The sequence below is a fragment of the Chanodichthys erythropterus genome, chromosome 7 (assembly GCF_024489055.1).
Source record: "Chanodichthys erythropterus isolate Z2021 chromosome 7, ASM2448905v1, whole genome shotgun sequence".
Lineage (NCBI taxonomy): Eukaryota > Metazoa > Chordata > Actinopteri > Cypriniformes > Xenocyprididae > Chanodichthys > Chanodichthys erythropterus.
Window position 1 is genome coordinate 26,980,873 of NC_090227.1, and position 14,912 is coordinate 26,995,784.

At 38.3% G+C, this 14,912-nt stretch overlaps 2 protein-coding genes across 2 annotated transcripts; both read left to right on the forward strand.

Annotated features, from left to right (window-relative positions):
* Positions 1-1,380: 1,380 nt before the first annotated feature.
* Positions 1,381-10,537, forward strand: chkb (choline kinase beta). The gene is made up of 11 exons (XM_067389995.1): positions 1,381-2,095; positions 2,332-2,440; positions 3,435-3,548; positions 3,738-3,871; positions 5,001-5,105; positions 6,582-6,640; positions 6,790-6,874; positions 6,973-7,081; positions 8,233-8,327; positions 8,474-8,555; positions 8,938-10,537. Exons 1-11 carry the CDS (start codon positions 1,683-1,685, stop codon positions 8,992-8,994), a joined length of 1,362 nt encoding a protein of 453 aa, XP_067246096.1. The 5' UTR covers positions 1,381-1,682; the 3' UTR covers positions 8,995-10,537.
* Positions 10,538-10,997: 460 nt separating this feature from the next.
* On the forward strand, positions 10,998-14,661 carry LOC137022755 (kelch-like protein 42). Its single transcript, XM_067389200.1, has 4 exons — positions 10,998-11,472; positions 11,561-12,286; positions 13,654-13,954; positions 14,200-14,661. The coding sequence occupies exons 1-4, from the start codon at positions 11,206-11,208 to the stop codon at positions 14,541-14,543; spliced, it is 1,638 nt and encodes a 545-aa protein (XP_067245301.1). The 5' UTR covers positions 10,998-11,205; the 3' UTR covers positions 14,544-14,661.
* Positions 14,662-14,912: the final 251 nt, after the last annotated feature.

Here is a 14,912-nt window from a genome sequence, read left to right on the forward strand (position 1 = left end):
CGCACCCTGGAGAGGATTGTGAAACAAAACTCATTCAAAAATGTGGGGGAGATTCACAAAGAGTGGACTGCAGCTGGAGTCAGTGCTTTAAGAACCACTACACACAGACGTATGCAAGACATGGGTTTCCGCTGTTGCATTCCTTGTGTCAAGCCACTCTTGAACAACAGACAGCATCAGAAGCGTCTCAAGACAAAAAGGACTGGACTGCTGCTAAGTGGTCCAAAGTTATGTTCTCTGATGAAAGTAAAATTTGCATTTCCTTTGGAAATCAGGGTCCCAGAGTCTGGAGGAAGAGAGGAGAGGCACACAATCCATGTTGCTTGAGGTCCAGTGTAAAGTTTCCACGTTCAGTGATGGTTTGGGGTGCCATGTCATCTGCTGGTGTTGGTCCACTGTGTTTTCTGAGGTCCAAGGTCAACGCAGCCGTATACCAGGAAGTTTTAGAGCACTTCATGCTTCCTGCTGCTGACCAACTTTGTGGAGATGCAGATTTCATTTTCCAACAGGACTTGACACCTACACACCGTGCCAAAGCTAGTACCAGTACCTGGTTTAAGGACCATGGTTTCCCTGTTCTTAATTGGCTAGCAAACTCGCCTGACCTTAACCCCATAGAAAATCTGTGGGGTATTGTGAAGAGGAAGACGCGATATGCCAGACCCAACAATGCAGAAGAGCTGAAGGCCACTATCAGAGCAACCTGGGCTCTCATAACACCTGAGCAGTGCCACAGACTGATCGACTCCATGCCACGCCGCATTGCTGCAGTAATTCAGGCAAAAGGAGCCCCAACTAAGTATTGAGTGCTGTACATGCTCATACTTTTCATGTTCATACTTTTCAGTTGGCCAAGATTTCTAAAAATCCTTTCTTTGTATTGGTCTTAAGTAATGTTCTAATTTTCTGAGAGACTGAATTTGGGATTTTCCTTACAGTTATAATCATCAAAATTAAAAGAAATAAACATTTGAAATATATCAGTCTGTGTGTAATAAATGAATATAATATACAAGTTTCACTTTTTGTGTGGAATTAGTGAAATAAATCAACTTTTTGATGATATTCTAATTATATGACCAGCACCTGTATAGTTACTTTAGTTAACTAATTGATTTTACTGTAGCATTTTATTTTTCAACATACTAATATATTGTACTGTGTGTTAACTTAAAGCAATAGTTCAACTTAAAGAACAAAGAAATTTACACAGGTTTGGAACAACTTGAGGGTGAGTAAATGATGACAGAATTTTCATTTTGGGGGGAACTAACCCTTTAACTAGTTGTGTTAGAACCGACCATTCAGCGCTCTGACTTTAAGGGGGCGGTACTAGAAATGGGTTGCCTGCCGCGGTATCCAAATCTGATTGGTTAAAAAAATGTCACTCTTCTAAAGTCAATCTGCAATGACAAAGCTAGCGGTTACTTCACAAGGAAGTAGAGGAAGTTGTAGTTCGAAAATGTTTAATTAGCAGCCTTTACAATTTGTTAATACGTTTGTGTAGTTAATGTAACATCTAAAGAAAGGTAATGAGGAAAAATAGCTAGTGGTTTTTCATATATTTTAATCCAACGGGCGTTTCTCTCGCCGTTAACGCAGTTGTGATATCGCGAGGGATTAGATGTTTCACTGTGCGCTGGTGTGATTGTGGTGCATGTGCGTCTATTCACGCTCAGTGAATGCAGCTTCTGGTGCGGTTTGGTGTCCTTAGTTACAGCGGTTCGGTTCTCTCGCTCTCTTTAAGAAGCACTAACGTTAGATTTCTAGCACGTAAGATCATGAATTCGGGCCAAAAAGTGAAGTGCATGAGTGATGGTGCTGGAAATGTAGGCAGATGCGTTAAGGATGACGCCGATTCCGACGGACCTGCTGGCGGAGACTCACTGATGGTGGCCGAAGAGAGACATTCGAGAGCTGCCAGTCCCCGCGGCGCTAACGGGGATGATGACTCTGAAGCGGAGTCCCACCTGGACGGGCGTAACGTGGAAGTGGACCCGGATACCAGAAGGAGGGCGTTCACCTGGTGCCGAGACTTTCTGTCCGGGTCATGGAAGGCTATATCAGAACATGACTTTAAGATCAAAATAGTAAGGTAATAAACAGTTTCATAAAAGTTCATATGAATATGTAAGCTTCTAAATAATCATATGTCCTAAGCAAAAGCATTTCATTTTTTACCTATGCCTATATTTAGAATATCTATATCTTTTAATTCATGAAATCAGCAAAGCAGTTATCCTTTTTTTTTTTTTTAATTCCTATTAAATATCGCCCTTATGTAAACTTGAATAGGAATAAAGTAAAATACTGCTTTTTTTATGCCTGCAGTGGAGGACTCAGTAACCTGCTCTACATGTGCAGTTTACCAGATGATGTTCAGCCTGCCGGGGTCGAACCTCGGAGAGTTCTGCTCCGGATCTACGGGGCCATTCTGCAAGTGAGCTGCCCTGATCACATTAAAGGATTAGTTCACTTCAGAATTAAAATTTCCTGATCATTAACTCACCCCCATGTCATCCAAGATGTTTATGTCTTTCTTTCTTCAGTCGAAAAGAAAGTAAGGTTTTTGAGGAAAACATTCCAGGATTTTACTCCATATAGTGGACTTCATCGGCTTTTAACAAATTGCAGTTTCAGTGCAGCTTCAAAGGGCTCTCTCTCTCTCTCTCTCTCTCTCTCTCTCTCTCTATATATATATATATATATATATATATATATATATATATATATATTGCTCATCCACGAATGCTCATCTTGCACTAGTTCTGCGATGTGCCACACATTATGTAATCATATTGGAAAGGTCATGCGTGACGTAGGTGGACAAACTGAGCAAGTTACAAAGCGAACATGCAAAGACTATGTCAAACGGCTTTTACAAAAAAATGTAAAACAATGATGTCAGACGATTTTGAAGTTGGAGGAGAAAATGAGTTTTTCGCCCTAACATGGTACTTCTGCCTTTCGCCGTGATTACATAATGCGTGGTGCATTGCAGAGCTAATGCAAGATGAGCATTTGTGGTTAAAAAGTATATAATTTTTATTAGAAAATGACAGATCGTTTCGTTAGATAAGACCCTTATTCCTCAGCTGGGATCTTGTAGAACCTTTTGAAGCTGCATTGAAACTGCAATTTGGACCTTTAAACCATTGGTAGCCATTGAAAGCCACTATATGGAGAAAATTCCTGGAATGTTTTCCTCAAAAAGAAAGACTTAAACATCTTGGATGACATGGGGGGTAAGTAAATTATTAGGACATTTTTAATTCTGAAGTGAATTAATCCTTTAAGTAGACCAAAAATGCTGTTGCAAACTGATAGGAGTCTATATCTTGGGCAAGATGTTTATTGCCCAATGTTGTCGATTCACAGATGTTATATAACTAATGGATATCTAATCATTTGTTCATATGCATCTGTCTCTTAAGGGAGTGGATTCTCTTGTTTTGGAAAGTGTGATGTTTGCCATTTTAGCAGAGAGAGAGTTGGGCCCACGTCTCTATGGCATTTTCCCAGAAGGGCGTCTAGAGCAGTACTTGCCTGTGAGTCTTGCACCCAAATCCCAGATCCTATATGCATGTTTTAAAATGAATCTTTAAACACAGCAACAATTGAATAATTCAGTTATTCTACAGAGAGATTTTCAAACCTTAATCATAGATCAAACATTTTACATTGCACATATTTCTGCGTTCTAAGAGTGTTAAGTCAGATCTGCTTCTCTTCCACAGAGTAATCGATTGTGTACAGAGCAGTTGGGGATCCCAGAGATCTCGGCTGAAATAGCCAGTAAGATGGCACGATTCCACGGCATGGTGATGCCATTCAACAAGGAACCCAAATGGCTGTTTGGAACCATTGACAAGTAAAAGTCTCACAGTTTTTGAGCCCTACAGTTATAGCAACACACACACTATCTTGATCTTATACCACAAATTAAGCTTTAAAGGTGATGTGTATTTCAGATTAATATGCAGTTGAATATTCATATATGAAAATTGTGGAAGTATCAAAACATTGGCTTATATTAGGACATACAGTAGCAACACTGGCTGAACCAATGGTCTGTTTGGCTGATTGGGTAAAGCTGTTTTAAAAGACATATTTTGTTACATTTTAACACTGAAATTACACACTTTAATTACCTAAAGAATAACAGAAAGTGTCCCAGAAAATGGAATTGAGCGAGTGGAAGAAATTGGACTGAAAGGGCTCTGTTTAAGTTTTGGTTTCTTTAAAACTTGCCTTCCACAAAGAGTAGTCTGCTCTGATTGGTCAGCTGTCCACAGTCTGTTGTGATTGGTTTACCGCTTGGAGCACCTTCACAGGGGTAATTGTTTATTTTATACCTGTAACATTTCAGTTGTGATATTATAACTGTCATTTCTCCACATCACGGTAAAAACTGTATCCATGTAACACACTGACCTGCATCAAACTGCATAGGTTGTTAAAAATATTGTGAGAGTTGTGAGGTTGTAGTTGTACTGCTGAGGAATCGTGTCAAAAATAAATTTTAACCACCCATTCTTAAATTCCTCTGCCTTTGGAAGTCCCTGATGTAATTATGTTTTGCCCTTGCAGTCAGAAAAGAGAGTTTCCTTGACGTAGTGTTAAATTCTTCCTGGCCTTATAACTACCTTTGTTTGAGGGTGAGCCAAAGCAGGCGAGCATATGCATTTGTGTTACATGGTCACGTTGCCACGTTATGGAAATAATGGCAGGACTACAGATAAGGCAAGGTGTTTTCTGTTGGAGAGATTAACTTTCCTTGCCGTGGACCGTGTGATTTTTTTTTTTTTTTTTGCGCAGATTGTTTACATGCACAAACTGCTATATTACACACTAAAAGAAAGGTACAAATGAAAACAAAAATATGTATATTTTACAAATTATATTTACATTAGGCAGATAGTGATTTATTATGTTTGCTGTGTACTGTATGTTAAATTGGCATCAGTGTTAAATTAATTTGATTTTGTCCTTCTGAACAGGTACATGGAACAAGTTAAAACAATCAAATTTGTGCGTGAAGCTCACGTTAAGAAATTTAACAAGCTGATGAAGTATGATCTTCCTGCAGAACTGGAGAGTCTGAGGTAAGAAAAATGACATGTGAATAAAAAGAGCCGAGAGGTTGAATGAAAAGCATTTTGTGATTATTAAAATTCCAAATAACAGTAAACAGCCAAGATCATTGAATGCATGAAATATCTGAGTGTTTATCATTCCAAAATTTGAATTTCTTCTCAATATCAATGTTGAAAACAGCCATGCTGCTTAAAGGGTTAGTTCACCCAAAAATGAAAATTCTATCATTTATTACTCACCCTCATGCCGTTCCACATCCGTAAGACCTTTGTTCCTCTTCAGAACACAAATTAAGATAATTTAGTTCAAATCCGATGGCTCCGTGAGGCCTTCATAGGGAGTAACGTCACTTCCTCTGTCAAGATCCATAAAGCTACTAAAAACATATTTAAATCAGTTCATGTGAGTTCAGTAGTTCAATATTAATATTATAAAGCGACAAGAATATTTATGGTGCGCCAAAAAAACAAAATAATGACTTATTTAGTGATGGTCGATTTCAAAACACTGCTTCATGAAGCATCGGAGCACAGATGAATCAGCGTGTCGAATCATTTGTTTGGAGCGCCATAGTCATGTGATTTCAGCCGTTGGCAGTTTGACACGCGATCTGAATCATGATTCGATACACTGATTCATTTTTGCTCCGAATCTTCCTGAAGCAGTGTTTTGAAATCTGCCATCACTAAATAAGTCGTTATTTTGTTTTTTTTGCCGCACCAAAAATATTCTCATCACTTTATAATATTAATATTGAACCACTGTACTCACATGAAACGATTTAAATATGTTTTTAGTACCTTTATGGATCTTGAGAGAGGAAATGTCATTGCTCCCTATGGAGGCCTCACTGAGCCATCGGATTTCAACTAAAATATCTTAATTTGTGTTACGAAGATTAATGAAGGTTTTAAGGGTGTGGAAAGGCATGAGGGTGAGTAATAAATAACAGAATTTTCATTTTTGGGTGAACTAACCCTTTAATATTTTTGTAGAAACCTTTATATATTTTTTAGTGAATAGAGAGTTCAAAAGAACAGCATTTATTTGAAATGGAAATATTTTGTATAATTATATGACACTTTTGATCAATTAAATGCATCCTTGCTGAACAAAAGTATTAATTTCTTGCAAAAAAAAAAAAAAAAAAAAAAAACCTGACTCCAAACATTTGAACAGCATTGTTGTATGCTAACACCCTTAGCCCAGTTCTAGGCATCACTGATTAGGCACACTTACAGGAAGCTGCATTCTTTGCATACTCAGCTTGCTTTGTCAATCACACACTCACACATAGGGTTGTGTAACTGTTCTCTGAATGAAATGCTTACCTACTGCTCTGTATGTGTGTGTGTTCCTGCCCATTGCTGCACTTTTTGTTCAGTGGGCTTTTAAACAGTCAACACAATCATTTTAAAAGCAGGTTTATAAGAGCAATGTGAAAAGTAGCACTTAATCATGTGCCGTCTCTCTCTCTCTGTCAGGTCACTGCTGGCAGCTACTCCCTCTCCCGTTGTGTTCTGCCATAATGATGTACAAGAAGGTAAAAGATTGCACATTGGCATTCATACACGCATACTGATGTCCTGTCTAATCTGGCAATCTGATACGGGTCTATCAGTTCACTGTTATATTGTACCATTATGTAACACATCTGACCTTTCACCTGTAAAATCATACTTTGTTGTTCAGGAAATATCCTCATGTTGGATGGGCGAGAGAATTCATCTGACAAATTAATGCTTATTGATTTTGAATACAGCAGCTATAACTACAGGTAAATCTACAATATATAGCATACATGTGCATACTATTTTATAGTTTATGATAAATGCAGCTCTAAAGAACCCTGATTTTGGTCTGCTCTGAGTGTAGAGGCTTCGATTTTGGGAATCATTTCTGTGAATGGATATATGACTACACATATGACCAGTGGCCCTTCTACAAGGCAAAGGTGGAGAATTACCCTAACAGACAACAGCAGGTGAGTCACAACCTGCCCACCCACACATTACAGCCTATCATTATTTGTCTTAATATTACAAAACATTAGACGAGCAAAGGTCATCTTGTAGACTGATAAGCTGTCAACTGAAAAATAAAATTACTATTTCATTTTATTTAGATGCTGCGTTCAATCATTCCAAAGCATCTTTACGCATAATAAAATTGTTAAAAGTAAAACTGATTAATAGTTACAGTAGTACTTCCCAAAAAATCATGCTTTGTATGATTAGATAAAGAAAAAGATGATAAAGTGTAAATTATTATATTCACTTAATTATGAGTAAGTTTTGGATTTAATGTTATCCTATATATTAAGGAATAATTTATGGGGACATAAAAGTGTGAAAAAAAAAAAATGTTTAAACCTTAGAATAAATTACATGCCGGATTTATAGTTTTTTGTGTGTTCTCCCACTTTTTTGCTTATACAATATGGCATCATCACAAATTACACAATAGACATTAGTTTGTTGCTTGATATTTGTCCAGTTTTGTCAATTAGTTGTAACTTAAGAAATCATTTGTGTTGGACATAATGTGGATATGATTTTGTGACTGTCATCTAGTGGAAAGTTTTGGAACTGACATGACACAAAAAGTGTGTCAAAGGTTATCACAATAACTTTTACATGCAGCGGTCAGCAGCCTGACTCACACAATGTTAATATTTAACAGCATAATATTTAATTGCCCAAGATTTTAATCTTGATGCAAAGTCATTTGACATTAATTATTAGAAATTGTGGGGCAGGGGGCAATGTCAATCCTTTTTAAAGGGTTAGTTCACCCAAAAATGAAATTTCTGTTATTAATTACTCGCCCTCATGTCGTTCCAAAACGGTAAGACCTTCATTCATCTTCAGAACACAAATTAAGATATTTTTTGATGAAATCCTATTGGTTTTTTTTATCCCCCATAGAAAGCAATGTAATTGCCACATTCAAGGTCCAGAAAAGTAGTAAACACGTTGTTAAAATAGTCAACATGACTACAGTGGTTCAACCTTAATGTTATGAAGCACCGAGAATACTATCACAATACAATGAACTAACCCTTTAAATGTCTGTAATAAATTTAACAAAATAGATATTCTTATAGATAGTATTTTGAGAGTGTTTGTTTTTCAGTTACATTTTATCAGACACTATCTGTCAGAAAGAGGGGGAATTGCACCTGCAGACCAAGCCAGGATAGAAGAGGACATGATCATTGAGGCAAACCGGTATGAAACGTATTTACTATCAAACTTCTATTGACATAACCTGGGAAGAAGATCACCGTGTACCGTTTAATGAGTTTTCACCTCCACCTAGTAACCTTTCTATCTGTTTGTCTTCCAATCTCTCAAAATCACACTGACACAAACAGGTTTGCCCTTGCGTCTCATTTCCTCTGGGGTTTGTGGTCCATTATTCAAGCCAAGCTCTCCAAAATCGAGTTTGGATACATGGTAAAATATTAAAATTGTATCACAACACACAGATTATAAACCTTATAAAAAAATCTCTAATCCTTGTATGATGTTTTTTAGGACTGTCAGTGTATACTCAAATTAATCACATGAATTGCATATCAGTGGTGACCAGTACAGCACCTAAAAATATAAATATTCACTTTTACATTTATTTAAAGATTATAGTTCATGTACCATAAATGGATGAGTAATCCTAGATTCTGAGAGGTCAATCGAACAGCATCATAGTTATGTATACAGTAAACATAGCTGTGTGTACAGAACAAATCCCCTCTGTTCCTCACTGATCTGAAGCCATGTGAAACAACTGGCCATGTCACCTCATTTCTATCTATCTTTTTTTCTGTTTTTCCCTAAGGACTATGCACAGCACAGGTTTGACACATACTTCAAACAGAAGAAGCTCTTCTCCTAAATTGCACTCACAGAGCATGCTTCAGGATATCATTTTGCATCACCTATTGTTTTTTAAACCACTCAAGAAAGGGCACAGTACAGAAAGACTGTTAAAGAACGGTTCATCCTGGGTAACATTATTATCAAATCATGAAAAAGTCCAAAGATATCCTGCCTTACATTGATTTTTTTAGGGCTTTATAGTTGCTTTGTCCCTTGCAAAAATTAGAAGTGACAAATGATCTGCAACTTGAAGAAAAAAAATGGTGTGATTGAAACCTAGATTTAATTCATTTAATGTTGGTGCCGCTTCATTACACAAGGCATATAATAATGTAGCTGCATTTTTTTTAATATTTAATGTTTACATATTATCTAACACATGTGGTCAACATTATCTATTAATTATATAAGGAATCAATCCGTCCATCATCAGTACTATGTAATCCACTGGGTCCAAATGATATGTCTGCATTTTTGTGTCCTAGTTTCATATACTGTTTGTTTGTCCTGTCATCTTAAAAACAGTGTAGTAGCTTATTTATTTTTCCTCCCCCAAAATGTAAAGGATTTACAAAATCATGTTGCATCCTTATATTTACATACTGTGAAATACATTGCACATCTTTTGTTAAAACTCAGAAGTCCAGGATAATTAATTTCAGAATGGCACATAAACTACTGTTTCTTTGTCATGATATTGAATGGCTATATTTCATATAACAAATTCAGCTAAAAAAAAAAATAATAATAATAATAATAATAATTGGAAATAATTGTTTTGAGCTATGTTTTTCTGTGTTTTACTTTTAATTATATTTTTTTTATTGTTAAATCTCTGCTTTGCATATTTTATGTAGCAATAACTATATAACCATCTTGTATACATTTGTACAGTATAGGTTTAAATACAGTTTGAACTGCACATTAAGGAACTGCACTTAAAAAAAAAACAAGTGTGCAAGTACTAAACTGACAAATGCCTTTGTCCCATTTCTAAACACAAAATTCTTGTAAGTGCTGATGTGTTTGTCTGTTTTAATTGTTTTATGCTTATTTATATTTATATTAAGCAAGTATACTTTGTTCAGATCAACCAAATGGTAAATTTATCTATGTTTGCTTGAGTCATCACTTGAAAAGTGGCAGCAGAAGAACAATACAGATGCAGGATAGTATCATTATACTGTGAATTGGAGGGATCAGTGTTTGAATGGACAAACTGATGCTCTTCCATTTGTCCTTGTCCATAAACGAATGTACATATTTCATTTTCATAATGATGATTTTCTTTCCCATATGTAGTAGCAAGTTCAGGGGCAAAATAAATATCGAGGGACCATGAGGGTATCGGGCCGGGCCACATTCACATGCTCATATCATTGTTGATACTGAATCTTTGTTTCGTAATATTGAGTTGAGAAGCAATAGCACTGTTAGAAACCATGTTCATTTCTCTAATTGCTATGGCTAATCCAAGTTATACTGTAGACTTGCTTATCTATTTCTGTTTGTTCCTTTGCACTGCAGGTATCCATTAATTTTGTTCATTAAAAAACATACAGACATTGGTGTGATTCAATGGTGTGATGTCGTATTCAAAACTGGTAGCGGTATCTTAAAGGTTAAAACAATCTGAATTGTTAACATAAGTGTTATGAACACAATTTCAAGTACTGGTGACCTATAAATGGAGATGTTTTGGATTTGTTCATGTCTGCCATATGTCATATTTATGTCACATAATATATTGTAAGTAAGATAATGCACTATTCAAAACACTTCTAAATATTTCTCAATACAAATTTGAGTAATGTACCAGTTCAAAAATTAAGAAATAGAATATACACATGAATGTATATAAATGATATTGTAATCAAGCATCATCAGTTCCCAAAACGGTTCAAGTGATGTGTGATTCAGTAGACTGAACAGAGTGGCCCACCAGATTTTGTTTCCTGTTCCAGCGATTCCTTAAAATAGCTCTACTGCGATTGCTCTGGCACACAGGCGCCATATTGAGCCTTGAAAACAACCATGCATGATCTATCAAAAAACAGGCTGGAATTATCCTCCATCCACCATGGAATGACATGTCCTTGGCTGGGATTGTGAGTCAGACTTTCTTTAGAATCAGACTAGAATAATTCCAAATGCAGAGTCAAATTGCAGTTGAAGAGGTATACAAAACCTGTAAATAAGTACCAGAGTATTCTACCTAAACGGGAACATGGCTAATCTATGGCAGATTATAGTTGTGGCCTTCATGTATTTTTACACATGGCTTAAAAGATGTTTAGAACAGATACAGAGGTGTTTGTGCTTCAAAAGTAGTTTAAACTGGGTTCAGTTTGGACAAGCAGATTCTGGTGTTGTTGAAAAGAAGTCTGATAACCTACAGTCATATGTTTGGAGGACAAATCAAGACTATAGAACCTATCGGCACCAGAGCAATGGACCATTAGTTATGGTGCAAACCAGCACGCATACTTTCCATGTGAGTATCTACATAAACAAACATAAACCACAGACTGTAACAATCTTGCCTCACGACCACATGATGTCATGCTTATTGGCACTTCCAGGTGGATCTGGAGAAGCTTGCAGACTGCAGCGAGTATTTCAAGGCTCTGTCCCACTCCTCCATGAGAGAGACATCTGAAGGGCTGGTGCACCTTGAACATGTTCCCTCTTCAGTCTTTCACAGCCTTCTAGAATTCTGCTTTCTACAGCGGTTTTGTGTTCCTGAAGATCTCCTTGGGGAACACCTACGGGTGAGCACCTACCTGTTGGCTTCCGGGTTCACAGATCGCCTACTGATTGCCCTCTCTCAGGCCCTGACGGAGTGCACCTGCTTGGGCTATCTACAGCTGGCTGAAGAACTCTGCAGTGAGGAGCTCCAAGAGACTGTGCTAACCTACCTGAGCAAGTATCTACTGGAGCGACCACACCTGAGTAAGGGCTTAGAACCACACCATAAAAAGAAGCTTCTCAAATTAAGGTCAAAGGGAAGTCCACACTTATGCTGCTTAAGAAAAGAGAACTTGACCTCAAGGAATGACTTGGAAACAGAGGCTGCTCGAAGCCTCTTCAGACTGGAGGGAGAAGGGGATGATGGGATATGGAGTTCTCCCACAGATTTGCCTTTTTGTGCAGATAAGTGGTGCTTCACCACAGCGGTTCTCTATAATTACCTCTATATCATAGGGGGTTATAGACACCGTGTAAAGAAGGGTTACGAATTCAAGATGGCTTCTTTCCGGTACAACCCTTTAACCAATCAATGGGTATCGACAGCTCCTCTGATTAAGGTATGAACATTAGAACACATGACTATTGAGTACCACAGGATAAACGTCAATATCTTTGCCTGATTCATCTACTCTTAAGGTTTCAAGCTGGTCCAAGGTATTTTAAGCTGAATTACAAGCTGGTGGGGACCTAACTGAGCTGCAAGCCCATCTTGGACAAGCTGGTTAGGTCCAGTAGACCTCCTTTGACCATCAACAAGTCATTTTACCATGTTCCAGCTTTATGACCTAACGATAGTATAACCTAGCAGGTACATACACTATATTGCCAAAAGTTTTGGGACGCCTGCCTTTTTGTGCACATGAACTTTAATGACATCCCATTCTTAATCCGTAGGGTTTAATATGGAGTTGGCTCACCCTTTGCAGCTATAACAGCTTTAACTCTTCTGGGAAGGCTTTCCACAAGGTTTAGGAGTGTGCTTATGGGAATTTTTGACCATTCTTCTGCACATTTGTGAGGTCAGGCAGTGATGTTTGCGAGAAGGCCTGGCTCACAGTCTCCCATCTAATTCATCCCAAAGGTGTACTATCAGGTTGAGGTCAGGACTCTGCAGGCCAGTGAAGTTCCTCCACACCAAATTCGCTCAATCATTTCTTTATGGACCTTGCTGTGTGCACTGTGTGCAGTCTTGTTGGAACAGGAAGGGGCCATCCCCAAACTGCTCCCACAAAGTTGGGAGCATGAAATTGTCCAAAATGTCTTGGTATGCTGAAGCATTAAGAGTTCCTTTCACTGGAACTAAGGGGTCAAGCCCAACCCCTGAAAAACAACCCCACACCATAATCCCCCCTCCACCAAACTTTACACTTGACACAATGCAGTCAGGCAAGTACCGTTATCCAGGTAACCGCCAAACCCAGACTCGGTCCCACAAGGTCTATAGCTATTGACTCTGCAAAAAAAAGTTTTGCGACTTCTGCGCACTGTGTGCCTCAGCATGCGCTGAACCCGCTCTGTGATTTTAAGTGGCCTACCTGTTCCCAATTGCTTCCACTTTGTTATGATACCACTAACAGTTGACCGTGGAATATTTAGTAGTGAGGAAATTTCACAATTGGACTTATTGCACAGGTGGCAACCTATCACGGTACCACGCTTGAATTCACTGAGCTCCTGAGAGCGACCCATTCTTTCAAAAATGTTTGTAGAAGCAGTCTGCATGCCTATAGGTGCTTGATTTTATACACCTGTGGCCATGATTTGGAGGGGTGTCCCAATACTTTTGGCAATATAGTGTATGTCTGTCTGGAACTGATTGTCTGGAACCTTTAAAATCTCATTCCTAAAACCCACATTTGCTGATTAGTATCAGAAATTATACAAATGTCAAATTTCAAATGTGACTATGCATGATCCCTCTCAGCACAGGCGTCACTTCAGTGCAGCAGTGTGTGAAGGGAGAATCTTTGCTGTTGGCGGCTGGTATCTCGATTCCCTTGTGACTCCCGACTCCAGCACCGGTATCTACACTGCTGTGGAGAGGTATGATCCATGGACGGACACCTGGGCATTTGTTTCCTCCCTCCCTCTGACAGACTTCCAGTTCAGCTTGTCCCTTTCCCATGATTCCCCACTCACAACCAGCCTGGGACACTGCCTCTATGTACTGGGGAACATCCAGAGAACCGGAGAGAAACTGGTGCTGCGCTACGATTCTAGACAAGGTACAACTTAGTGTAACATAGAGATTAAAGATCTGAGATAGATACCGAAAGGTTGTTGGTTTGGACAACATTCAGGGTTCATCCATGAGCTGTTGTCACTGAGTTCCTTGGTCAAAATGACATATGCTTGGGTAAATCATTCACAAGATCAATGAGATGCATTTAGAAAGTAGATAGTGAATTTCCATTTCATGACAATCTTAATCTGTCCTTCTCTTTCCCATGATTCTGTCTCTTCCACTCAGATTGCTGGTGTGAACTGCTCCCCACTTTAACCCGCTCCAGCGCAGAGCTCCCCATCTTGCACTTCCTGGGTGCTACCAAAAGTCAGTTGGTTGTAATAGGTGGGAACAATTCTAAAACCATGGTGACATCTTTCTGTGTGGACTCTCAGAAGTGGGGCTGTGTCCGTGCAATGGAGAAGACCAGTTTAATTGGCCAGGGCACCATTCTGCATAACGAGGTCTACATGTCAGGGATGAAGGACAATTCTGTAGTTAAACTGAACCTGCATTCCCTGTCTCTCTGTCCTCTCCCTTCACTTCCTGTCTCTACCTGCTATGAGAGCATTTTCCACCTCTACTTCTGATCTTCTGTTTTCTTGCTGTTAAAACTGCAACAAAATATAGCAACAATATATCTCAGATTCACAAAATGTATCAACTTGTCTGAAGTAAAGCATGTTGAGAAAACTTGTGGCATAATCTTTCTTAGTGACTATTTTGGATTAAAACATTTCAGAAATTAAATTTAAAAAAATTGTATGTAACTCTTCCTGAACTGTTTATGCTGTGGACATGAATGATTCACAAATCTTGAGGAGAGGCATGCTATTAGTTTTCTAGGTAATCATAATTATGATTATGCATTGATTTACATTGGAGCAACCAAGCCATAACAGAGACTACAGTAGCAGGGGTGGACTTTTTTGAGTCAGTAAGCAACCACATAAAAACAC